The 26,435-nt window shown below is 40.3% G+C and overlaps 2 protein-coding genes and 1 long non-coding RNA gene across 7 annotated transcripts; 1 reads left to right on the top strand and 2 right to left on the bottom strand.

Moving 5' to 3' along the window:
- Nucleotides 1-495: 495 nt before the first annotated feature.
- On the bottom strand, nucleotides 496-10,581 carry samd1b (sterile alpha motif domain containing 1b). The gene is made up of 7 exons (XM_047803530.1): nucleotides 9,568-10,581; nucleotides 6,905-7,205; nucleotides 6,664-6,752; nucleotides 6,516-6,576; nucleotides 6,286-6,376; nucleotides 5,710-5,824; nucleotides 496-4,795 (listed from the first exon to the last, which is right to left on the bottom strand). Exons 1-7 carry the CDS (start codon nucleotides 10,579-10,581, stop codon nucleotides 4,646-4,648), a joined length of 1,821 nt encoding a protein of 606 aa, XP_047659486.1. The 3' UTR covers nucleotides 496-4,645.
- Nucleotides 10,582-10,687: 106 nt separating this feature from the next.
- On the top strand, nucleotides 10,688-12,092 carry LOC125139453. The gene is made up of 2 exons (XR_007138502.1): nucleotides 10,688-10,827; nucleotides 11,841-12,092. It is a non-coding gene; the product is annotated as an uncharacterized LOC125139453 (long non-coding RNA).
- A 3,394-nt stretch (nucleotides 12,093-15,486) lies between these two features.
- On the bottom strand, nucleotides 15,487-24,738 carry prkacab (protein kinase, cAMP-dependent, catalytic, alpha, genome duplicate b). 5 transcript variants are annotated; one of them, XM_027136439.2, is made up of 10 exons: nucleotides 24,297-24,738; nucleotides 22,202-22,263; nucleotides 21,221-21,339; nucleotides 20,854-20,952; nucleotides 20,686-20,768; nucleotides 20,167-20,293; nucleotides 19,391-19,486; nucleotides 19,099-19,221; nucleotides 18,795-18,959; nucleotides 15,487-16,732 (listed from the first exon to the last, which is right to left on the bottom strand). In XM_027136439.2, exons 2-10 carry the CDS (start codon nucleotides 22,218-22,220, stop codon nucleotides 16,607-16,609), a joined length of 957 nt encoding a protein of 318 aa, XP_026992240.1. In that variant the 5' UTR covers nucleotides 22,221-22,263; nucleotides 24,297-24,738; the 3' UTR covers nucleotides 15,487-16,606. The 5 variants fall into 5 exon arrangements, with proteins under 5 accessions (XP_026992240.1, XP_026992238.1, XP_026992241.1 ...); XM_027136437.2 differs by having other exon boundaries at nucleotides 21,221-21,349; nucleotides 24,297-24,737; XM_027136438.2 differs by lacking the exon at nucleotides 15,487-16,732 and adding an exon at nucleotides 18,453-18,704 and having other exon boundaries at nucleotides 21,221-21,349.
- Between the last annotated feature and the right edge of the window lie 1,697 nt (nucleotides 24,739-26,435).

Below are 26,435 nucleotides of genomic sequence, written 5' to 3' on the forward strand. Positions count from 1 at the left end.
ATTTACCACAGGATGTTATCACTTTAACTAAAATTTACCACAGGATGTTATTACTATATTATGCAAAATTTACCTTAGAAGGTTACTACAGGAAGTGGTTATTATTATTATTCTTCTTCTTCTTCTTATTATTATTATTATCAATATTATTATCATTATAATAATAATAATTATTATTATTATTATCATCAATATTATTAGCATTATTATTATTATTATTATCAATGCTAATAATATTGATAATAATAATAATAATAATAATAATAATAATAATAATAATAATAATGGGTAATATGATATTGTTAATTTGCAAAGATAAAGTTAGAATGCCCTGCTAACCAAATAAAGTGACCACAAGGGGCACTATTAGCTAAAGCTATTGCTTACCATGGGTGATTATTGCTAGCTCGCTAAAGGAGCTAATCAGCACCTGATAATGTTTGGAACATCCCAAACCTCAGTAGCGGTTATATACATAAATATAAAAAATCCAACTCACAGGAGTATCTTTGCTTTTTAATTAAAATGTTCCTTCTTAACAAAAGTAACAGCAGACGATTAATAAGCCATGAGCCATTGCACAGATGAGGTATAAATCTACAGACACAACAAACCCAAACACAGTACAGAGCAGCATGACAACAGATAAGGCCTCAGTCACACGAAGCCTTGATGCATAGAAATGTGGGACCTATTTCAGAAATGTGGTCAAACTAATGTGCACATTCATCACTGTCTTGTTCCTGGGACAAGTTCATGAAAATATCGTACACAGCCTAGCACAAACACACAGCACTAAAGAGCATTTATAGTGCAAAAATAAAAACAGAATAACAGTCAAGAGTTGCATTCAAACAAAATTTTTTTGTTATGATGTATGTGAAAATACATACAAACAAAAAAGATGGACATCAGAAAAATCTCACCAAAGTTCAGTGGAACCATTAGTTTTTTAAATTATTATTATTAATGATATTATTGTTGTTTATATTCTCCATTATGTTATAAAATAATAATAATAATAATAATAACAAAAAAAATTCCCATTATCTCAAGACCATCACCTAATGTTTTTAAGTCATTACTGAGAATTGAGATAAGTTGAACAATTAGGCCTGTACACTTGTCATTAATTTTACAGTCCTGTGCTAAAATGTAACAACAATTATGCCGCTGTTAAACAACCTGCATTTTGTTTTCAGCAGTCACCTAGCTGTGATCTAAGCTACCTAAAAGCAATACTAGTTAATACTAGTTAAAGCGGACTATATTTTTAACTTTACATCCTTGCACATCTAAACATTACACATCTACATCATCTTGTTTTCACTAGATCAAGGTAATGCATGGTATTTCTGGGCAGCTGTATTTTAGAATGGCCAAATTGATCTGTAAGTTGCCATATTAACACAATCAGGTTTTAAAACATCAGGAACTGTTTACTGTCAGTAAATGATCATTTATCCATTTTTAGGTGATGCTTATTAAAGTCCAATTTCTCATGTGTAAGACACTTAACTTCTATATCCACCTCACACACACCACTTAATTGGTTTAATATGCCATATAATCTCAGTTCATTCAGACAGTATCGCATGTACACTTGTAACACACAGTGTTCACTTTGGTCTCTTAATTTGGACTTCCCTCAATAGATCCTATAATTCCTACTGCTTTCAGTCTATAAAAACACACTGTAAAAAATCTTGTAACAAATGAAATAGTGGGCCTTACATATCACATTCACACAGGAGGCATGTTAAGCACTTTAAGCATCATGATATACTCAACATGACAACAACACATAAAAGGAAGTTTTATAAAAACATGAAGTAATAAATAACAGTTACTGTTTCAAGTCACACACAGCATCAGGGCCTCTTTAAAAAAAAAAAAAAAAAAATCAGATTCCCCCCAGACCCCCACCCTCCCGAACCGTAATGTCAGACTGTATCCAGGTTTAAGCCAGACAATATGACAACATGGTAATTTGATCTGAAAAAGCCTTTTTTCAGTTAGCATAATTTTTAAGCATGAAATACTGGACTTAATCACACAATTCACTAATTTAGGATCAATATTTAAATATTCAAGCTACCTAAATGTAGCACTGCACTCATATTAGCCAGCTATGTAATCATTGTTACTTGATCTCTCATGATCTCTCCAACAAGCAGCAAGCTAGCTGATATGCAATTAAAATCATTATCTATGATTTTTACTAAGCCATGAACCTAACAGTTTATATTTTGTAATAATTGTGTAAATAAAGTCCGTATTTTATGTCAAACCTCAGAATATGTACATAGATATTCCCACATAAGGCATGAGAAAGCCTTCAGTATTATATTATCATGTTTGCCATTTGTTTAAATGTAATTCTTATTGTGAGAATTTGTTTGAATTATTAAGAATGTTATTGCATTACTTCTTCATCATTTTATTTACAGAGCACTTCATAAGCACCTTGCAATACACTCATTTACAACTAGCAACACTGTAACATTATGATTGGATATCTACATCAAAAGTACAACAGCTAACATCGCTTGATGGTAAACTTTTATCTACAATATTATATTAGCAATATTATTATTGTTATTACTAGTATTCACATATTCAGTCATATCACAGTACATTAAGTCATATTAAAGCACAGAAGCAAGCTGTTTATGAAATGCCCCATCAATAAAATGTAACACCAGTCATTTTATCAGCAAAGATCCTTAAATTGAATGTCAAATAAAATATATCCCACTTTCCAAAAGCGGTCACAAATCCAACAGATTATCACTGTTTCCACCTCTGGTCCAACACTGTTCGCTCCAACCAACAAATTTAGCTGTTGGCTGTCCAGCATCTTGCTTACCAAAAACACACGGTAGATTAGCACTCCCAAATACAAAACACTTTCTGAACAACATCTGTGGTGAGAGCTTTTATGAGGGATGAAATTGCTGGTGAGAAGCCCGTCATTAATTCATTATATGAACAGGTGAAATTCATGTCACATTTACATATGTACAAAGCAAAACAGTCTGCAGTTACTTCTAGGTCCATGTGATTTTTACTGATGGACCTCAGATCTCAATGAAAATTTATAGCACACTAAGAATTATAGCACTGCTTAACATTTTAAAGGGAGTTCCATTTTGCAAGCTACATTATATGGTTAAAAGTATGTTCTTTCTCTGACCATCACACCCATGTGGCTCTTCTCTAAACAGTTGCCACAAAGATGGAAGCACACAACTGTATATAATGTCTCTGTGTGCTGTAGCATCGCACTTTATCTTCACTGGAACTGTGAAGCAAGCAAATGTACAAATGATGTGTTAAAGCTGGTGTCCTGCACAGAGCACTGACTAACTCAACCCCACTGAACACCTTTGGGATGAACTAGGACATTGACTGTACCCCAGGCCCTCTAGCATGACATAAGGGCCAATTTCACTAATGCCCTTGTACCTGAATGAACACAAACCCCCACAAACACATTACAACAACCAGTGAAAAAGCCTTCCCAGTTGAGTGGAGTTTATTATAACAGTGAAGGCTAATAAATCTGGAATGAGATGTTCAACCAGCACCTAAGGGTGTGATGGTCGGGGTGCACATAGTTTTGGCCATATAGCATACACTGCATATGAGCTCAGCAAAAAAAAAAAAAAAAGGAAAGAAATCTAGCTGTCATCAAGTTTTTCTTAAGAAGAATCCAAAAATCTAAGATGTTTTGTGGAGCTTTGGGAGGTTATACAACCTGTTCTAGAATCTGACAGATTCTATAAATTGTTTTCTGATACAGAATCCAGGACTCTCTAATGATCTTTGGGAGGATTCTAGAACCTGGTCTAGAATATGATAGATACCAATAATAACTATCATGTTCTAATGCAGATTCCAGAAGCTGTTAATGACTGAGGGTTCTAGAATCTGTTCTAGAATCTCTGCACACAGCATTTTGCCAAATGCATAGGGAAGACCAGGATGCAATGCCGCAGCTATGTAGGTCAGAAACTGTGACTCAGCAATATGTTCTAAAAGATCTCAGTGAGCTCTTGCTCAGAAAAAAGAAAATGTTATTCCGTTGAATAAGCACGTCCAGCGCTGGTGTGAAATCCTGCACACAAAATCTGATTTCAGACCATGAAGTCCTTAAAAGTGGCATCATCCACGCCACAGACACTTCTGTGTTTTAGGGTGCATTCAAGCCATTTGCTGCCCCCTATTGAACATCACAGATGCCTATGGCATCGGCCACTGAATTTGACCATAGGTAAAAGTTCATGGGCAGAGGCATCAAATCCATCTCAGCTGTAAACACATGATCAGTCCATCATGAAATAAATAACTTCTTTGTTTTTGTTACTCCAAAGTGTGGGGTGATCTCAGGGGCTTTTTCACACCTCACTAGATGTTCTTCATCCTCATAGGAATGAAAAGATATAATATCATGTGTGAGTGTGCGTTAGTATCTTTAGAACAAATATCTGGAATGTTCCATGGTTAAAATGGAAGGGAAAGTCCAAAATGAAATGCAGAAGTATTAGAGTGTGTATGTAAGTTGGTTTTGTCTTAGTAGAAAGCTCCGTTGTGTGCCAGAGAGAAATCTGACCATTTGTACATAGAACAGAGAGTGTGGGTCTCAGCAGAATGCTTCATCGTCCTGGAAGTGGGTTCTCTGCAAAACCTTCACATGGCGCTCATAGATCTTGAGGGCAGGGCCTAGTCTGATTGACAGGCCAGTCAGGACATCGTTGCGCTGCATCAGAAGGAGTGATTTCCCGTCGATCTCCTGTTCCACAAAAACAGTGAGAGCCAATTAAAACCGAACACATACAATAGGACCTGTTTTATTTAACTTGTACCCACCTACAAAACACAAAATTTTTATCTACAATTTATTTTTTAATTTAACAGTTCATCATGGAGTTGGATAAAAAGAGTGGTCTGGTCATGTGATCACATTCCTTTATGGAGAGATTGCAGTCATTACCAAAACAGAAATCATCTGCACTTGAGACATTCCTGACAGTTCTGGATTGCAACAACCATCGTATGCCACATTATAAATGTTATAAAGCTCGTGAGTAGCTTTCAATCTTTGGTGCCCAAGAGGCCATGACACTTTAACGGACTTTGGAGCTCTTTTTCAGACACTTGGGTCACTGCCAGTGTGCTAAAGTGTCAATTCAAAAACCTTTTTAATCAGTTGATCAGATTTTCGGAGAGCCAGACCTAGGGAGGCCTCAGGTCTAGCTCATTGGCCAAACTCAGTGGTTTCTCCTGGGACTCCCTCTCATCTCAACCTCATTATAAACAAATACTTGTAGACCAGTACTCAGCAGAAACTACCACTTCCTCTCAGTAACACCATAGAACAGAAATGGCATAAAACAGCAGACAAGTGAGTATTATTATTATATTACATGCTCTCTCTCTCTCTTTCACACACACACACACACACACACACACACACACACACACACACACACACACACACACACACACACACACACACACACATACATACATACACACACATATATACATATATACACACACACATATATAAAACAAAACATTTAATGTGATGCCTGTCTGGAACTAAGTATGTTGAAATGTTTATTTCCTTGTCCGTATTGTTTACATAGTTTTAATGGATAATGGTGTCAGGTGCTTATGGGTAAAGAACTGTAAAGTGCATACCTGCATCCTGAAGGCGAGAGCCTGCTCTGGAAATCCTGCTTCTGTGAAATAACTGGCGACGTCTGCCACTGTCCAGTCGACCAGATTTGTAATACTCGACTCTGACTTTACAAAACTAACACACACCAGAAACCAGGAGGCATTAATCAGTGGGACTGTTAGCAATAAATAGTAAGTCACTAAATACTATCTAAAACTCTTCACCCCAATCAAGCTCTGTATCCCAAGTTAAACATTTAAAAATATGAGTCTTGTATACTGCTTCATGACTAGCATGTAATTATCACATTAATCACTTTCATCTGATTTAACAAAAATTGTCTTAGCACTCATTAATCAGCAGCTTAACAAAATAGCACTTGATCCAGCACATCCAGTTATTATGCATATTTTCAGTAGTGTTAATTGTATGCAAAATTTATGAAGCCATGAGACACTTGAAATTCTGTGTGTATGAGATGTAGACTATTTTAAACCCCAGAGCTACCTGTATTATATGTAGCAGTGAAACATATTTAAAAATGAAACCAAAAAGAGTGTCTTTCTTTATTCATTACTGCTATGCAGTATACTCACACTCCTCCGTTCATCCCTCGTTCCTCAGCTGCTCCTGGAGAGGCAGATGGAGTCAGCAGACAGGAGGACACAGCCACTTCTGCCTTACAAACTGAAATCACACACACACATCCACACACACACTAAATTATAAGCAATTACTTGCTAGATGATGAGACCGTTTGGGTGCTTGGGATTTACAAACAGATGTGTCTTCACACATATGCACAAAATTACAAATTAATACGTACAATTTTTAATGGGAATAGAGGGTGGTGGTATGACCCCATCTGAGACAATAACCGCTTCATCCTGAAAAATAAGAGAGAGTAAATTGAGAAGTGATTAGTGTGTGTGTGTGTGTGTGTGTGTGTGTGTGTGTGTGTGTGTGTGTGTTACCTGTGTGAATGTGTGCACTTGGTCACTTATTGGTTCTCTTTGATCTTGTGTTTCTGATTGAATTGACTCTCCTTTTACCACCATTTCAACTACAGAGGAAAAAAATAGACAAGTCACAAAATAATTCTCTTACATACACTTACATTCACTCACATGGGCACACTCACTCACTCACACACACACACACACACACACACACACACACACACACACACACACACACACACACACACACACAAACCTTCAGTTCCACATTGTTCATTTTCGGCTTCCTGATGAGTTGATACCAGTTTCGAGGGTGATGACAGCAGGGAAGGCCGGAGTTTCTCCTCCGTGATCACTGGTGTGTGAGTAACACTACTTCCACATGCCTTCACCTCTACACTGGTTGAAAGTGGAGCATGTGAGTGTATTTTGACGTCTGTTTCTTCTTCTGCTTTGGTGTATTGGGGCTGGAGCTGGGTCAGAGGCTCAGCTTCTTCGTTCATCTTTCCATCCTCCTCACATTCCACCTCCATTGACTCCTCCTCCTTTATATCTTTCTATATACACAATGCACACTCATTTACCTAACAGATTAATCAGGCCTTGAAACTAATTCTCTTTACCATAAATTGTTCAGTACACACACTTTATAGCCACGATTATCAATTTATTAGAAAAAACAGATCACAGCAAACATCACTGCTTTGTTCTTTTAACCCTAGCTCTGGTTAACACAGACTGATTAGTCAAGTTGGGATATTTGCTTGATTATTGTGTTGTTTTGAGGTTTTTTTTGGTAATAACCCAACGGTTTGATAGATCCTAATGAGGTAAAGCCAATATCTGCCTCCTGCTTTCCTAAAATTAAAATTATCATTATATCTCCCTTGTTATTTGCTGATTTCAGGTAAGTAATATCCATCTCTTTATTAATTGTAAACATGAAAAACTCAACCTAGGTCTTACTTCATGATATTGGACATTATTATTGTCCAGCTCAATTGTATAATAATTTGCTGTGCATTTAGGTTTTAAATATTACTTCATAAACATTGCCAAATTAAGATAATTCTAATAAACACTCAGATGTTCCCCAAAAATATTGCTACATACATCAGTTCAACATAATTCAATAATAGAGTTAGTGAAGTTTCAGTCATGTCTCCCACTTTCACCCATTTTACTCTTGTTTCTCTTCATTTCGTATAAATCTTTTGTATAGTATAGTGTTATTTATGTCTGTACTTTTAAGAGTCACAAACAGCTGGAACCAAATTCCTTGTGTGTGTCAACACACTTGGCCAATAAACCTGATTCTGATTCTGTTGAGCTTAAAAGACAAAACATTTTTCTCAAACTAAAGGCATAGTTTATTGTGAACGCAACACCAAAGATTAATCGTGGTTTAATCCGTCTGGGGCGTGTGACGAATAATAGCAAATTTATATATAATGTATGTAATTTAAAGGGCTTGTTTTCTTCTTCCTTTCTAGCATGACATTTTGCTAGCTTTAATAGCTTGGGTTTTGCTTTGTTGACACGGTTCAGGTGGTCGTTAACCTTGCGGAGCTAAAAACACAGTACCGGATGTGCGCACCAATCATTGAAGCCGGTGCACATATGCTAATGTCAGAGAAGCGCGCAAAAAGGGACAATGTATAATGCGCTCTTTTGCGCCAGAGCGTTAACAGGAACATGAAGAGAAGCGGAGTCGTGTCTCCACACCACCACCAAAACCATCCCTTCTCTAACAATAGCGCGGTAACGCACGAGAACGTCCGTTCCAGAGATTGCGGGACTGTGGGCCGCGTCTTAAATCGCAAAAGAGCAAGAAAAAAACACATATCATCATCTTTACCGAAGGTGGCGTAATGTTATAGAAATAATATTTAGTGCAAATGTTTGGGACGTCGCCATTGTTACTATTATTATTTTTTTTTGTAATCAGAAGAGTAAAATGTTGCTGCCGCCGCGAGGAGAAAAAAAAGCGCAATGAAACTCGTGTGCTTTTCATTGCTAGACGGAGAGTCGCGCGAAACGGAACTGAGAAAGAAAAAAAGCTCGGTGAAATTTCCGCCATCGCGAGACCCAGGTCAAGTTCGACCGCGCAAGCTCGCGCTCTGTCCATTTCTCTCACTTATTACAAGGGGAAAAAAATAGTCGCGAGGCTCGCGCCCCCCTCCTTCGACCCCTCCCTCATGTTTTCCGAGCGCGTGGAACTTAACAGACACCGCCTAGTGAAAAACATCCAGCACAACTTTCATGTGAACAAAACCTGGTGAACTGCGCCGTTGTGGGGGTTGGAGAGAGAAAAAAATCACGCACAACGGATAAAATTTCGACGCTAAACTGCAGCGCGCTGTTTTACTGAAGCTCAAGAGGCGCGCGCTGAAATGTGCGGCTGCATCGAACAAGGAGCGAGCAAGAGCTCGAGGACGCCGCACCTTGTTTTTGTGTGTGTTTAAGTGAAACAGCAGGGACACGCAGACAGTTTGTGCGCGCGCCTAAAGCAGAACAGAGACGATAGAGAGGTGTCGGGGTTTTTTTGTCCTCCCCCCACCTTCTCTACCCCGCGCTTGCTTGCACACACACGCAAGCACACACACGCAAGCACACACACGAGAACAGCCGTCACGTTCGCAAAACACATACATGACGCAAATACATAAACAAAAGGTTGCGCCGAGGTCTTTTTTCAATCTGTGAGTGTATGTTTCTCAAAACAATTCGCGTGCACTCGGTCACTTGTGATGAAAATTAAAAAAAAAAAAAGAAAAGCGGAAATGAGTCGTTGCGGATGTGTCTGTCGCGTGCTTTCTCCCAATTTTCTTTCTTCTTCACGTACCGTTATGATTTATTGATTTATTTATGAGCGAAACACGCTCTACCCGTCGCTGGTGTCAATATTTTTAGAGTTACCTGCTTTGAGATGCGCCCGTCCTGCGGTGCGCTGTTCGTGTTCACCGGGAGTCGCTCGGACGCCTTGGCCGCCCCCGTGCTCCCCCCCCATCTCCTCCCGGGCACGGTGATGTGACCGAGGCGCGTCCTGCGCAAGCGACCTTTCTCTATCTCGCGCTCCAGCACCACTTTGACGCGGTGGCGGGTCAGCTTCTCACCGTCCGCGTGCGCGGCCTGCGTGCCGAGGTAGCCCAGGATCTCTTTGAGCCCGAGCGGTGCGTGACCCCGACTGTTCCGCTCGCTCAGACTCCACACGGCCGCCACGAGCCGGTCGCCTAGATCCACTGCTTTGTCGCTGCTCTTTGCAGCCCTGAGTTGGGGAGCGTGTTGCTTATTGTTTCGAGCGCTCGTGCAAGTTCGCCGCTCGGACTCGGGCAGGTCGCTGCTCCCGTGGCCGAGAACAGAGCGCGTCTCTTCTCCTCCATCGACCCGTCCAGCGGCGGGACTGGAAGTGTCACACGAGCTGTTTCTACCGTTGCAACTCGTGAAACTGCTGATTTCGCCTGTCGCAGGAGACAAAACCGCGGTTTCTTCTTCTCCATCGTCTTCTTCTTCCCGTTTCTCTTTAGCGGAGCGCGAGCAGCTGCTGGGTGAAGGATCTCTGCACGGCGTCAGCTCGAGCGCTTCCAGGTCCGCGGGACTGCGCGCGCTGATGTTGTCGTTCTTGGCGTTGCTACTACTGCTGCTGTTGTCGAAAGCGGGGTGTTTGGTGCGCTCGCCAGCCTGCTCGACCTTCCGTCGGCATTTCCGTTGCACTTTGGCGGCGTTCCGGTACGACACAGAGCCCTTGTAGTTAACTTTCAGCACAGTTTGCTCCTGGATGAGCTTCTCGAGCTCGGCCCGCGTGCGGTCTGGGTCTGAGCCGTGTCTCCTGCGCACCATCCGGCAGATCCTCTCGAGGTCCGGTCGCGCTTTCCTCGAGCGCAGCGAGTCGATTGTCTCCAGGATCCACTCTCGGTACCGCGGTTCGGACATCGTTGTAAATATTGGTTTGTTTTATTTTGTTTTGTATTGTTTGTTTGTTTTTTCTTCTCAGTGCACGCAACTGCAGTAGGGGGGGTTCCAATAGGATTCGTGGCCTCGTTGCGTTACTCTGCTTGCCTCCAGATGAAGCGACGGTGAAAAGGGGAAAAAAAAAGCAGAGAGAAAAAGAAGCGCTCCGCTCGAGCCCGGCCGCGGACGAAGCGGAAGCCCCACTGTACGCCTGCGTTGGCGCTTAAGGTGGGCTGGAGACAATACGCGTTCTACATTATGACGACTGTTTAAGGTGGAATGGCGGAGTTATCTGTCAGAGACACGCTCTTGCTTTATGTGCCGTGACTTTATTCCTGCAGGCGCGGACTTATACATTTCATCATTATAAGTAGTTGACATACGTATTATTTTGACAAAAGAGAGATTAAACATACAAAGATTATAAGCTAAAAATAATCTTCGATGGTTTTAAAATTAGACTACATTATATTACATTATGTTTACTGTCATTGGGAAGAGAGTAAAAGTACAAAGACAACCTGCAGTTAGCAATGAGGTGAAAAGAGAAGTGTGACGGAGGAGCAAGACAATACAAAAATGTAGCAGGATGGTAGTAAATAAAAGCAACAAAACAGTGCAAAAAGCAGAATATGTGAATATTCGTGTGTGTGTGTGTGTGTGTGTGTGTGTGTGTGTGTGTGTGTGTGTGTGTGTGTGTGTGTGTGTGTGTGTGTGTGTGTGTGTGTGTGTGTGTGTCTTAACATCAAGAGAGAGGGGGGGAAAAGAGACTTTTTTTTATAGCTGCTACAACTTAAGTAATAACTTTAACTCAACATAACGCCATTGGACGTTCCCCAATATTACATAGGGAAATTGGGTGACAGGACAATTTATAGTCCAGAAATGTCAGTTATGTCACAACACCTTACTACAACCTGTTCTGACAGAATTCCTCATTTACATGCGATAAGAGCGGATGATATATATATATCTTAGTTGTCACAAGACGAATTGGCAAAACGTTACAAAACTGAGATGGTTAAATAAGTCTTACTTTACATACTGATTTTTACTGAATACTGATTTTGAATACTGAATTTGATCATACTAAAGCATTGTTGTTATTGCTGAGAAACGAATGTTGGAAGTATACTTAAATGTTTATTAATGGTCCAAAGTATGTTTTTTTGTTGTTGAAAATTTCACTCCAGATTTATTCTACTTTAATTTATTCACTCTCTTGTAATTCCCTCCACTAGATGTTGGATTGTGTCTTTGTGGATTAGTGGTCATTCAGCTACAAGAGCGTTAGTGAGATCAGACTCTGATGTTGGGATGTTGAGGAGACTCCAGATTTGTGCATTTATCAGATTATTAAATCAAAATCAAGTATCTTGCCTGAACACTCAGGATAAATAGTACATGTTAATAACTCCTCACGTTTACAAAAATATCTGTAAAAAAAGTTGCAAAAGTAAACACCCTAAATAAATATTTACCCGTAACTGTAACCTTGTCGATCTGTCAATTCTGAATTTGACCATCTAATTAGAAATACACGATGGATTAAATGTTTATACTGTGTGTTGAAAATAGAACAATGGAGTATTTTCAATGCTAACACCTCACTATTGCAAAGTAAACTAGCTTCATTACATGCAAGTTTTAAATTAAATTTAAGGCTCGTAAAACCAGAAGTTTTAGTTAAATGTTACTGTGTTTATTGGAAAAACCTCAATAGACATCAAATTATTTCCCTGTACCTCGATTGCAGTACACATTAGTTCAATCACATCACCCATTTCCTAACACAAATCTTCATGAAGAATGCTACAATGTTTATTTTATTCACTATATGACCAAAAGTATGTGCACCCCTGACCATCACACACAAATGTGGTGGTTAGGATCACTCAGCTACAGAGCATCATTGAGATCAGACTCTGATGTTGAGATGTTGAAGAGACTCCAGTTCCAGTTCTTTCCAAAGGTGTTCAGTGGGGTCTTCATGGAGCTGCTTTGTGCACAAGGACATTGTCATGATGGAAGTGTCTGAGTCTCAGTTCCAGTGAAGAGAAATCGTAAGCTTACAGACACAGACTTTCAGTATGACTGTGTGCTGCAGACAACAGGTTGGGGAAGATGCACATAAATTTGATGGACAGGTAATTTATTGAGGCCATGAATATGATTGCTACCAGAAAACTGTAAATGAGAACGAATGTAAAGGTCCAGACCAATGAAAATGTGTCATAAATGTGAACAACTTAGTTAAAGATTTGGATTTTTAAACATGATAAAAAATATTTTTTTTCACATGTAGATACTCAGCCGGGGGCATGGTGGCTTAGTGGTTAGCAGGTTTGCCTCACACCTTCAGGGTTGGGGGTTCGATTCCCACTGCTGCTTTGTGTGTGTGTAGTTTTCATGTTCTCCACGTGCCTCGGGGGATTCCGCCGGGTACTCTGGTTTCCTCCCCCGGTCTAAAGACATGCATGGTAGTTTGATTGGCAACTCTAGAAAAATTGTCTGTAGTGTGTGATTGCGTGAGTGAATGAAAGTGTGTGTGCCCTGCAATGGGTTGGCACTCCATTCCAGTGTGCATCCTGCCTTGATATCCGATGACGCCTGAGATAGGCACAGGCTCCGTGTGACCCGAGGTAGTTCGGATAAGTGGTAGAAAATTAATGAATGTAGATACTCAAATCATTGATGATTCCATAAATGTGTCATATGTGGGGAGATATTTTTTTAAATTAAAGTCAGGAATGCCTTAGACTAAATAAATAAATAAATAAATAAATAAATAAATAAATAAATAGTCACAATGTATCTGACTTCAACTTATAGTTCCTTCTATGAAAAGAAACTAAAAGGCAACATTTACAATTGTGGTATTTACACAAGTAAAACTTTATTGGAATGATTCTTGTGGTGCAAAATATTTTTTTCTGCCATGTCTTCAGTCAGTAAATGATGCTGTGGAATTTGAAGAGTTAACCTACTTGTGCATTACAAAATTCAGAGAAGAAGCCAGTTTCACTTTACCCGTCTGCCGAGGAAGAACATACTTTACCAGCTAAGTAAATGATTTATGGAGTTTATAAAAGGGAAGAAAGATGCACGGTCAACGAGCTTAGACTCAGGAGAGCCAAGGTTCTAAATGAAACGGTAGAAAGTTGCTCATTTTGGCATGTTATTGGACTTGTCCTCTCACAATCATTCAAATGCAAGTCAAATTGCTTTACTTGGGCACCTGAATGTAAATAACACATGGAAAATACTAAGTGCATCCTCACCACCTCACTCTCTTTCAGTCTACTGCTCATTTCCCCTCCCACACATTCCTGCTCGTGGAGGAAGATCTGTCTGCAAACCAGTGGGCATGTCATTAAAGCCATATGAACCCATGCATGAACACTATTCAAATGCTTGAGTTTCATACAGAATTAAAAAAAAATAGTACAAATCATCGGTTCTCTCAGATAAATAAGAAACATTTATAAATACGGTGTAGAAATCCTGTCAGTATATACTGACAGGTTAGTTCCTGTTATCCAGTGGACCGAGAAAAAAATTCTTTTTGAAGGCTTTTCTATATATTGACTCAAAGACACGCCCACCTTCAAATCTATGGCACACTCAGTGTTGCTCTACTAAAATCACTGAATTTACACAAATATGCTCAAACATACACCTTCTGTAGTCTGGGATCTGCAGACAGACCTGACTGGAATGCTGTTGTGATTTTGTGGATAACCTGAGGATAACTGGATGGATCTTCACATCAGTCATGCTTTTTGTCTCCTCACTAAATGGTGAGATTAGAGCAGTCCAATATATAAAGAGAAAACAAATAAAAACAGCAATCTGTTTGTGGTGCACTTGAGCCACAGAAGTCTTAAGTCGTTTCTAAACTCTGCTTAAAATGAGCAGGATACCAGGTTAAAACAGACCCTTAATAGTTTCAATGTAAAAACTCCTTTATAAAGCAAACACTATTCACTGTTCCAATGTATGGTGTTCAAAAAAATTTAGCCGTTACAAATTACAATTCTTAACGTCATTCAGCCAATTCGCACCAAAACGGCTTTTTCCACTAGCACTACCATTGCGCAATCATTCAGACATTTGTGCTCTTATTTCTCAATTTGTTAACTTTAAAAATTGAATCCCACCATTCAGGAAACCATCAACACAACATTCCAATTGCACCAAAATATCGAAGAGTGACAGCACAGATTTAAAACAACGTACAGGTACTACCGCTTACATTTAAGATGTAAAATAGCACAAAAGTTTCTTCTGAAGGCACAAACATAGCACAATTGAATTTTCATATCAAATTTCCACTGAGTCTCCAATTACCAATCCAGGATGGTGAGGACTAACAGGTTGATCCTCCAAGCTATAGCGCTAGTTCTGTATACATGGGCTGTGATTGATGACACTGATCTGATTGCCACTCAGTGTTATTTGAATGTTGACAGCCCGCAGTCTTACACAATTCATTCAAATATTGCTTAATAAGTAAATAAATCAGGCTGCTTTCACACTATTTTTTCTCAATCCGTCAGTGCATATTTTACATGTAATCCATCAGCAAGGCAGGCAGAATTCGGCAATGTTAAAAAAAGAGCTGCCTTTAATGTTTTTCTGGTCACAACAGAATTTCCAAAGAATTTCAGAAAAACACTGAGTCACATCAAGCACCCAATGTGAGACCAATCAGGATGTTAGTTGGTGGTGACTTTAAAGAATATTCTCTTGATTTTCTGACTCCAAAGCTACAGCAAATTCAAACAACCCACTCATCTCCAGAATCACACCAATCAGAGTTCCATCTGCATGGGTGATAATAAAAAATCTAGAGTGCAAGCTAGGCTAGTTAGCCACTACTAGTAGGAACATTGTTATGATTACTGTGTGCATATTTTCTAACTCCCTTTTTTCATATCAGCACAAAAGGTGCTTCTATATCTGATCAGTTACTTTCCTGTATGTTAATTCATTCACATACCATCAGTTCCAGCTGTAAACAATACTGACCCATCATCATGTAAAAACAAAACAAAAATGTGATGTGTTCAGTTTTTTTTTTCAAATTAAATAAAATGTAACAGTGTGAAAGTGTGAAAGCAGCATAAAACAGCAAAAATGTCACTTTTTGATGGAAATCTTGCAGAAATAGCCAATGGTGGGACGACTGTGACATCACAACTGATACAAATAAAAAGTTTTCGAATTTACACACGGCAATGTGTCTGTAGAGTCAGCTTATAGAGCGGAAGCATTGAAACTTAACAATTAACATTCCTGATATATGATCCAGCAGCACTGAAACAGCAGTTAACCAACAAAAACAAAAATCCCTTCAGGAAAAAAAAAATGTAAATGAAAGTGTAATGTCAGGTTTTGTTATCCGTAACCTCCTCACGTTTTAAAGGGCGTGGAGTGCACATGCTCCTGAACTTCAGCAGACTTGTCATATACATTAATCAACTAAATACCATCAAGCTCTGTCGACGAGCTCTGGCCCATGACACATTTTCCATACATGACACTTTAGATACTGTCCAATGCTGAGATGCAGGCAGATACAGGGACAAATAATAATAATAAGCTCTATACTCAACTATAAACATTATAGAATCATGGCTTTTTCTCACCATCATACTTTCAATGCATTAAACCAGTACAGCAACACACAGGCCTAAAAAGAAAGCTTTAAAATATGTCACTTATTATGCAACAGTCTGTGGTGAAGATGCTGGGTGGAGTCGAGCTCTCCTGAGGTGAGGACTCATCGAATGCGTCCCTGTCGCTTTGACGAACCGCATGTAGACAGAAGTAAAAGAGCAACAATAAATGTGATAAACGTGAGCGATTAAACGGGATGGCAAAGGCAACGGTGTCTGTCCTTTTGGCTCGTCACTGTACTCCTTTAAGCTGCTTGCACTGATTCTACACACATAAAAATACATCCATCATGCTAATTCTCGCTTGCTCATCACGCCTGGCTGCGCTAGAAGTCGGCAAACTCTTTAGAACACTTCTCAGTGAGGGACACTCGGATCTCCTCTTCCTCATAGTCATCAAAGTTGCTGGTGTCCCCTGGACCCCTGCACTTAGGGATAAATGGAGCCTCAACCTAAAACCCACACACACACACACACACACAGTTCAGCATTCCTTTTGTCAGTCCACACTAGTAGGTGTGGCCTCTGTGTCTCAGTGAAGGAGGTGTGGCCTATATGTCTCAGTGAAGTAGGTGTGACCTCTTTGTCAGTCTCAGTGAAAGAGGTGTGACCTCTGTGTCTCAGTTAAGTAGGCGTGACCTCTGTGTCTCAGTCTCAGTGAAAGAATTGTGGCCTCTGTGTCTCAGTCTCAGTGAAAGAGGTGTGGCCTCTGTGTCTCAGTTAAGTAGGTGTGACCTCTGTGTCTCAGTCTCAGTGAAAGAGGTGTGACCTCTGTGTCTCAGTTAAGTAGGTGTGACCTCTGTGTCTCAGTCTCAGTGAAAGAATTGTGGCCTCTGTGTCTCAGTCTCAGTGAAAGAGGTGTGGCCTCTGTGTCTCAGTTAAGTAGGTGTGACCTCTGTGTCTCAGTCTCAGTGAAAGAGGTGTGGCCTCTGTGTCTCAGTTAAGAAGGTGTGACCTCTGTGTCTCAGTGAAGGTGTGGCCCCTGTGTCTCAGTGAAAAGGTGTGGACCCTGTGTCTCAGTGAAGAAGGTGTGGCCTCTGTGTCTCAGTCTTAGTGAAAGAAGTGTGGCCTCTGTGTCTCAGTTAAGGAGGTGTGGTCTCTGTGTCTCAGTGAAGAAGGTGTGGCCCCTGTGTCTCAGTGAAGAAGGTGTGGCCTCTGTGTCTCAGTGAAGAAGGTGTGGCCTCTGTGTCTCAGTCTTAGTGAAAGAGGTGTGGCCTCTGTGTCTCAGTCTTAGTGAAAGAGGTGTGGCCTCTGTGTTTCAGTCTAAATGAAGGATGTGGGGCCTCTGTCTGTCATTGAAGGAGGTGTGGCCACTGTGTCTTACTGAAGAAGGTGTGGCCTCTGTGTCTCAGCTAAGGCAGTGTGGCGTCTGTGTCTCAGTTAAGGCAGTGTGGCCTCTGTGTCTCGTTGAAGGAGGTGTGTCTTCTGTGTCTCAGTGAAAGGTGTTGACTCTGTGTGGCCTTCAGCATTGTTTTTGTCAGTCCACACTAGGAGGTGTGAGCTCTGTGTCTCAGTGATTAAGGTAGCCCCTGTGTCTCAGTGAAAAAAGTGTGGCCTCTATGTCTCAGTGAAGAAGCTGTGACCCCTGTGTCTCAATGAAGAAGGTGTGGCCCCTGTGTATCAGTGAAGAAGGTGTGGCCCGTGTCTCAGTGAAGGAGGTGTGACCTCTGAGTCTCAGTGAAGAACGTGTGGCCCCTTCGTCTCAGTGAAGAAGGTGTGGCCCCTGAGTCTCAGTGAAGAAGGTGTGACAGCAGTGTCTCAGTGAAGGAGGTGTGGCCCCTGTGTTTCAGTCTCAGTGAAAGAGGTGTGTCCTCTGTGTCTCAGTCTCAGTGAAAGAGGTGTGGCCTCTGTGTTTCAGTAAAGGAGGTGAGGCCTTTGTGTCTCAGTGAAGGAGGAGTGACCTCTGTGTCTCAGTCTCAGTGAAAGAGGTGTGGCCTCTGTGTTTCAGTAAAGGAGGTGAGGCCTTTGTGTCTCAGTGAAGGAGGAGTGACCTCTGTGTCTCAGTCTCAGTGAAAGAGGTGTGTCCTCTGTGTCTCAGTCTCAGTGAAAGAGGTGTGGCCTCTGTGTTTCAGTAAAGGAGGTGAGGCCTTTGTGTCTCAGTCTCAGTGAAGGAGGTGTGGCACCTGAGTTTCAGTCTCAGTGAAAGAGGCGTGTCCTCTGTGTCTCAGTGAAGGAGGTGTGACCTCTGTGTCTCAGTCTCAGTGAAAGAGGCGTGTCCTCTGTGTCTCAGTGAAGGAGGTGTGACCTCTGTGTCTCATTCTCAGTGAAAGAGTTGTGACCTCTGGGCCTCAGTGAAGAAGGTGCGACCTCTATATCTCAGTGAAGTAGGTGTGGCCTCTGTGTCTCAGTCTCAATGTAAGAGGTGTGGCTTTGAGTTTTAATGATTGCATCGGTAGCCTACTGTTTGTACAGCTGCCTGCGTGCCTGTGTTGAGTAAGCAAATTAGCATAATAGAGTGAGTATGTCTGTGTGTGCATGTCAGTGTGTGTGTATGTCAATGTGTGTGTGCCTCACCCTCTTCTGGTATATGGCAATCCAGTCAGTGGTGGAGAACCACTTGTGGCCTTTGATGTCGTTGACACCATTTTTCAGGTTGCCATAGCGCTTGGTGAGGTCGACCTGCAGCAGGTTGCGCAGGAGCTCCTTTAAATCTGAACTGAAGTGTGAGGGAAAGCGCACCTGCACACACACAGAGACACACATTCACACACAGTGTTTCTAACGGTGTACATTTTTTCTATATCAAGCAACATAAGAGATATTTAACTAAAGGATTTAGAAAGCATAGATTCACTTATTCTTGTGGACTCGTTGTCACCTTTCCTGAGACGATCTTCTCGTAGATGTGGATTGGCTGATCTGCAAAAAATGGAGGATACCCTGCTGCCATCTCGTACACCAGCACACCCAGAGCCCACCAGTCCACTGCTTTATTATAACCCTGAGAGATAGAACACAAGGGAGTGAGTGTGAGAAAATAACACATACACAACATTTAGCATTTAGCGCATTTTACATTTACCTCATGTGGATATGTGACATAGGATTGGTCTTACCTCAATCTCATCTTAATTAAATTTCATAGAAACATAAACTGCACTAATACTTACTTTACTCAGGATGATCTCCGGGGCCAGGTACTCAGGCGTGCCGCACAGCGTCCATGTGCGACCTTTAACACGCTTTGCAAAGCCAAAGTCTGTCACCTGTACATACAACCACACACCACACTGTTAATCCCCACTCTGAGCATCAAGAACATTTAATCTTTTCTAACTCTACCTCTTCCTTTAAGAATAATTATTTCGAGAATTACAAAGAGAAATGTGGTTGCATTATTCTGCAGTGCTCTGTGCAGGCATTAGAGGGCAGCAGAATTCAGTTCAAACTCTCATCACACACTGTATCCTTATATTTCAGTCACAGGACAACTTTTTGTGAGGAAAAAAAAACAGACTGAATTTTGAGGTGAAAAATATTTTAAATTACTCCCTGAAATAAATGATACTTGAACAGAGCCAATGAAATTGGATTTGTTCCATATGACCAAAACCACTTAAACTGGAAAAAAAAAACATTTACCAAATTTGTGATCATTTGATAATTTATATTTGTCATAAATGACCTGTTTCCCTTCTCTGGAGAGCCTCAATGCATTTAAAGAGTATCTTGCATTTCTGGTAAAAGATCCTAGTGTGTTTCTTGAAGAGAAGAAAAAGGAAAACTCACAAATAACTGTCACAATTCACTAATCAGAGCTTTACAGTCGGTTAAATAAGATTAGAATAAAAGAATGAAAGTGTGTCTGTGTGTGTGAATGAGAGTGTGAGAGAGACAGAGAGTGAGTGAGTGAGTGAGAGAGAGAGAGAGAGAGAGAGAGAGAGACCTGTATGTAGCCCTGCTGGTCGATGAGGAGGTTTTCTGGTTTCAGATCTCTGTAGATGAGATCCAGTGCATGAAGGTACTCAAACGTCAGAACTATCTGAGATGCATAAAACCGAGCATGAGGTTCACTGTTTAAACAGAAAGGGAAAGAGAAACACAGACAGACAAACAGACAGAGAGGTAACTTATTTAGTTTATCATCAAGGTATAAATTTTGCACATTTGTATCCCTTTTTTATGCGTATTGTTCCTTGACTGTCTGAATAATAAAAAGCTAATTAGTGTAGTATATAAACGTAAAAAGTCATCTGACAATCCTGCGCATTACCACAAGGGGGAGACATGACAGAATCATGTGCCAATAAAATGACTGCACTCCGTTCAATCCTCATAGTGGACAGGTGGATGAAAATATAAAACTGTAAGACTGTTTACACAACAGCTGATAAAAGTCATCATCATAAAAATGTTTAATTACTTGATCTGCGTAAAAGGCAAACATGCGTAGTGTGCGTCTCACCTGAACCTGCCAATCCTGCGCAAGTGTGAAAACATCTCTCCTCCCTGAACATACTCCATCACCATGTACAGATTAGTGTTGTCCTACACACACAATATTTATAACACCATTTTTGATACACCACCCATTTACAACACCAGTCTCTGTATTACAGTAGACAACACACACCTTAAAGGAGTACTCAAGTTGTACTATAAAAGGAAAACTGACAGCCTGCAGGATGCGTTTCTCATTAAGCGTGTGTTCAATCTGCTTCAACTTTACCACCTGAGAGAGAGGGGAGAGAGAGAGGTGGCTGGTGAAGTGATAGTGCATCACAAAATATTTAAGACAACAAGTTCTGATATTCAGAAAAAAAGCATGGTGTGGGGGCAGGGTTTGTGTTTCTAATTTGCATAATAATACAATATGGATTTCCTGCTGAGTGTAAATGTGCAGGTGCTTTTTTCTATTCTTATTTTAATCTAAAAAATAAAATTGCTGTCTTTAAAACAGGTTCAAGGTGACGTTCTGATTGGCTTTGTAAGCTTTGTACCTTCTGCTTGTTGAGAATCTTCATAGCGTAGTGCTGGCTATTCTCTCGGTGCCTTACGAGCATCACACGGCCAAACGAGCCTGTTCCCAGAGTCTTGAGCAAATCAAACTGATCCAGAGCTGCAGTATTCTGAATGAACACACACACACACACACACACACACACACACACACACACACACACACACACACACACACACACACATACACACACACACTGAGTAAAGTCATACCGAGCCTGTACAGAAAAAAAATACCCACATATAATGACAAATATCTGTAACACATAATAAATGCAGACAATCATTACAGATGACACAATGTTTTATAATGAAATTTTTAAGCACAATATAGGAGTTTGGGCCACTACTGCTCTGCTCATATTATTTTAAAAACAATTAGCTGAATTATAACATGCTAGCTACAGTAGGGGTACTATTGACTCCTACTACTGATCTTTTTTCTTTTTTCCCTTTTCAAATAGAAGTCAAATTTTGCAGACACACACCAACACCACCAATACAAGCGTCATCAAAGGAAATAAAAATGCAGCAAAACTGTAACATGCTGCAGACCAAAATACCATTAAAAAAAGATATATTTAAAACACACAGAAGTAGACGACAGAGCAAACAAAGTCTGTTAAACCCAGTGACCATGAAAGATGCACACTGCAGTCAGATGATAAGTAGGAGTGTGTTTGTGTGTGCCTGGGCTTGGTGAAAAAGAAAAGATGTGCTTGATTGATGCATTGCTGTAATATAAAGTGCATTTCTGCTTAAAACAATCAATCAACCAAAATTCAGACAGGGTAGTTAGTTGTCACTCTGTAGCGTGAACGTGACATAGCTCCCGTATTTCCAATTTTTTCAGCACAAACACAGACAGGAACTGTACCATGTGTGAAATATGTGTAAAAACATCAGAGTTTCATGGATGTGTGTTGGTTTGTCATTACTTTCATACATGCTGAGACTCTTACCTGAGCGGGATTCTCCCATTTCCTGAGGAAGTCTTCCCTGGCAAGGGCCAAGAACTCTTTAACTATGGAAGAATCACATAAAACTCTGTCACAAACATATACAATATGACCAAGAGTATGTGCACCTCTGACCATTATAACTGGTTACATACCTGTTTTCCCCCATACTCTTATCACAAAGTCTGAAGTACACAAGATTATAGAAAGTCTCTGTGTCTGTAACTTTATAATTTCTCTTCACTGGAACTAAGAGACTCGGACACTGTTCCATCATGACAATGTCCCTGTACACAAAAGCAGCTCCATGAAGATCTCCATGGTGTGGAAGTGAAGGTTGGAGTGAAGAACTCGAGTGTCCTGCACTGAGCCCTGACTCTGACTCAACACCACTGAACACCTTTGGGATGAACTGCAACTGGAGTCTCATCAACATCCCAACATCAGAGTCTGATCTCACTGATGCTCTGTAGCTGCATGATCACTAATCCACAAAGACACAATCCAACATCTAGTGGGAAGTCTTAGTCAGGGGTGCACATACTTTTGGTCATATAGTGAACAAAATAAACCTTGCAGCATTCTTCATGAAGATTTATGTAAGGAAATGGGTGATGTGATTAAATTAATGTGTACTGTAATCGAGGTACAGGGAAATAATTTGATAAAAAATCAGGTTTTATAAACACAGTGACATGTAACTAAAACATCTGGTTTTACGAGCCTTAAATTTAATTTAAAACTTGCATGTAATGAAGCTAGTTTATTAGCATTGGTGTTAGCATTGAAAATGCTCCATTGTTCTATTTTCAACATACACAGTATACACATTTACTCCATCGTGTATTTCTGGTTAGTTGGTCAGTTTCAGAATTGACAGATTGACAAGTTTACCGTTACTGGTAAAAATGTATTTGGGGTGTTTACTTTTGCAACTTTTTTTACAGATATTTTTGTACACGTGAGGAGTTAATAACATGTACATTTAACATTTATCCTGAGTGTTGAGTCAAGATACTTGATTTTGATTTATTAATCTGATAAATGCACAAATCTGTTGATCAGATTAACAGTGTGCTTGTAAACATACTACTTGGTGAATTTGTAAGTGTAAAGATCGGCATATGTTGTTTCATCTGAGATGATTACCAAATTAATTTGTTGCACAATTTTAATGGCAGAAAACATCCCAGTGAATCTTTTCTCAAGCTCCTAGGATCGGATGGCTGGCTCATTTACATATTGCTGTTTAAATCTACCTGAATTTTTAATTGCCTCATTTTCACAGGAAAATCTGAATTTTCAACTGCTGTAAATGTGCATATGCAAATGAGTACAAGGTGTTAAACTTTCAGCTCTTGTCCTGGATTTCCAGGATGCAAATAGATTTTCTTGACCTGAAATTTGTCCTACCTGGTTTGATTTTTGGAACCTCAATTTCATTTGCATTGCTGTATTTGTTTTGAAATATAAAAATTCATATATTTTTAAATTTTATTTGTACTTCGGAGATTTCAGTTAAGGCAGTGTGAGATTTCGGAAATTTCTTCTGCCCAATTATAATAAAATATGTAAGGCTCCTTGCCATTACTCACTCACTCACTCACTCACTCATTTTCTACCGCTTTATCCAAGCCTGTGCCTATCCCAGGCGTCATCGAGCATCAAGGCAGGATACACCCTGGACGGAGTGCCAACCCATCACAGGGCACACACACACTCTCATTCTCCTTGCCATTATAAGCAATATAAATTATTAAGAGAGATCAGAGAGATGAAGAAAAAGAGAGGGAATAGGGAAGACGGGAGGCATACAGAAAGATAAAGGGAGAGATAGACAATTATGAAGAAAAATACAGAAGGATGTGTGTGTGTGTGTGTGTGTGTGTGTGTGTGTGTGTGTGTGTGTGTTTGTGTGAGAGAGAGAGAGAGAGAGAGAGAGAGAGAGAGAGAGAGAGAGAGAGAGAGAGAGAGATGAAGGGAGAAATCCAGAAATATTAAGATCCACATACTGTATAGATGGATGAAGGGACAGAGAAAGGGGGATGAAGGGAGGGAGGGATTAGAGAGAGATACAGAAAGATTGATGAAGACGCACCGCTTTCCATCTCGTTTCCTCTCCTGGCGGCCGGCGTGTTGCCCATGACTGGGAGTCCCAGCTCGATTATCCGTCTCTCCACCAATCTGGATTTGGAGACGATTTGTTTGTAACGAAACCACAAGGATGAATCAAATCCGGTTTTAGACGCAAGCGATATCTTTAACTCAGGTTAAGGGCCGCCGCGCACCATCCATCCGCATCAGGCCGGAAAGATCCCGGGCCCCGACGGCCCCTTTGCGCTGTCCTTCGCCCTGATTTCCACACTGTTTTGGTGTCTTCTGCAGATGATACGTCGGTCCAGTCCCTTTCGGGGCTCTCCGAAAAATCCGTAATTAAAATCGGTCATGAAAAATACGCTAGAGCAGAAACAGCATCATCACGGAAGGATGCAACCAGGCGACCGTTTCGCTTCCATATCCCGCCTCTGCGCGCAGACCATTGGCTTCGTTTGACGTCGACAGACAGGTGGAAAGAGCGATGTGATTGGACGCAAACGTGGGCGCAACGATGATTGCAGCTATGCCATCGATCAGACAGGTTCCGCCCCCGTTAGAAACAGTTATCGATGAGAGTTTCCAACAACCAGACATATCTATAAGACATTATCTAAACTATAACCTCAAAAGTATGTGCACCCCTGACCATCACAACCTAACGTGGTTATCCCACAAATTGTTGCCATATACGTGGAAGCACACATGTGTATACTGTATAATGTCTTTATGTGCTCCAGCATTTCAAATTCTCTTAAATGGAACTAGAGGCCCAAACCTATGCTCACAGTCAGACTCCAAAATCTAGTGAAAATCCTTCCCAAAAGAGTGTATCTTATTATAGCAGCAAAGTGGGAAGAAATCTGAAATGGTATGTTCAACAATCACATATAGATATTGTGGTCAGGTGTCCATATACTTTCACCAGACCCTGTATGTTATGTGTGCTATGATGTTGTACTATTGAACAGAATGCAAATTTGAATCTTATAACAACAAGCTGCTAGGCCCTTAAACAAGGACATTAACTTTCAACTGCTCAGCTGGAAAAATGAGATGAATTTAAATGCATTTAACAGCTAAATGCTGTGAATGTAAATGTAGAACGAATGAAAATGGAAGCTTCAGTTTGTGTTCGTGGCATCCAAAAGCAAAGCGTCTATCAAAGAGTTATTCATTCATTCATTCATTCATTCATTCATTCATTCATTCATTCATTCATTCATTCATTCATACGAACTTCTCGGGTCATGGGGAGCCTGTGCCTATCTCAGGCGTCATCGGGCATCAAGGCAGGATACACCCTGGACGGAGTGCCAACCCATCACAGGGCACACACAAAAAGTTAAATATGGAACACTGAAAAGCTGAAAAATTATAAAACACTAAAAAAATAATATTATGTGAAATGCATTGAAGAGACAAATAAAAAAAAAATAAAAATAAATGTGTAACAACAATAATCAACCTGATTTGATAAGGAAAAAATATTGCAGTATTTGTGGTTGTATTTGTAATAATCATTACTCATTATGGCCATTGTTTTGGAAATGTATCTTACAAGAGCTTTTGTCTGTAAATCCCTTTGTTCTCCCAAGCCAATGTGGAAATTAATTGGTTGTATTTTCCAAACAATAAGTGAACACACACACACACACACACACACACACACACACACACACACACACACACACACACACACACACACACACACACACACACACACACACACACACACACACACACACACACACACACACACACACACACACACACACACACACGTCATATTTTCGAGAAAACCTTTAGACACCCTCTAAGGCAGGCATGCATAAAGTTTAATTATAACTCAAATTATTGCAGTTATCAGATAACGGCAGATTATTAATATAATAGTTCATCATTTAATTTTGCTTAATTAACTTAATGAATCATTAAAATTGTTGAGATTTAGACCAGCATTGTGTCAGTATGTGAGTGTGTGTATTTCTTTCACATGTTCGCTAATGCAGAGGGATCCAGACAAAGTTCAAACAAATCAGAAGAAACACAGATTATAAAAGGTGTTGCTTTGCCTTTAGTGATGAGTGTTTGATGATGAAAAAGTCAGATTTGCTGACTAAGGATAACAAGCTACAGTCAC

The sequence above is a fragment of the Tachysurus fulvidraco genome, chromosome 18 (assembly GCF_022655615.1).
Source record: "Tachysurus fulvidraco isolate hzauxx_2018 chromosome 18, HZAU_PFXX_2.0, whole genome shotgun sequence".
Lineage (NCBI taxonomy): Eukaryota > Metazoa > Chordata > Actinopteri > Siluriformes > Bagridae > Tachysurus > Tachysurus fulvidraco.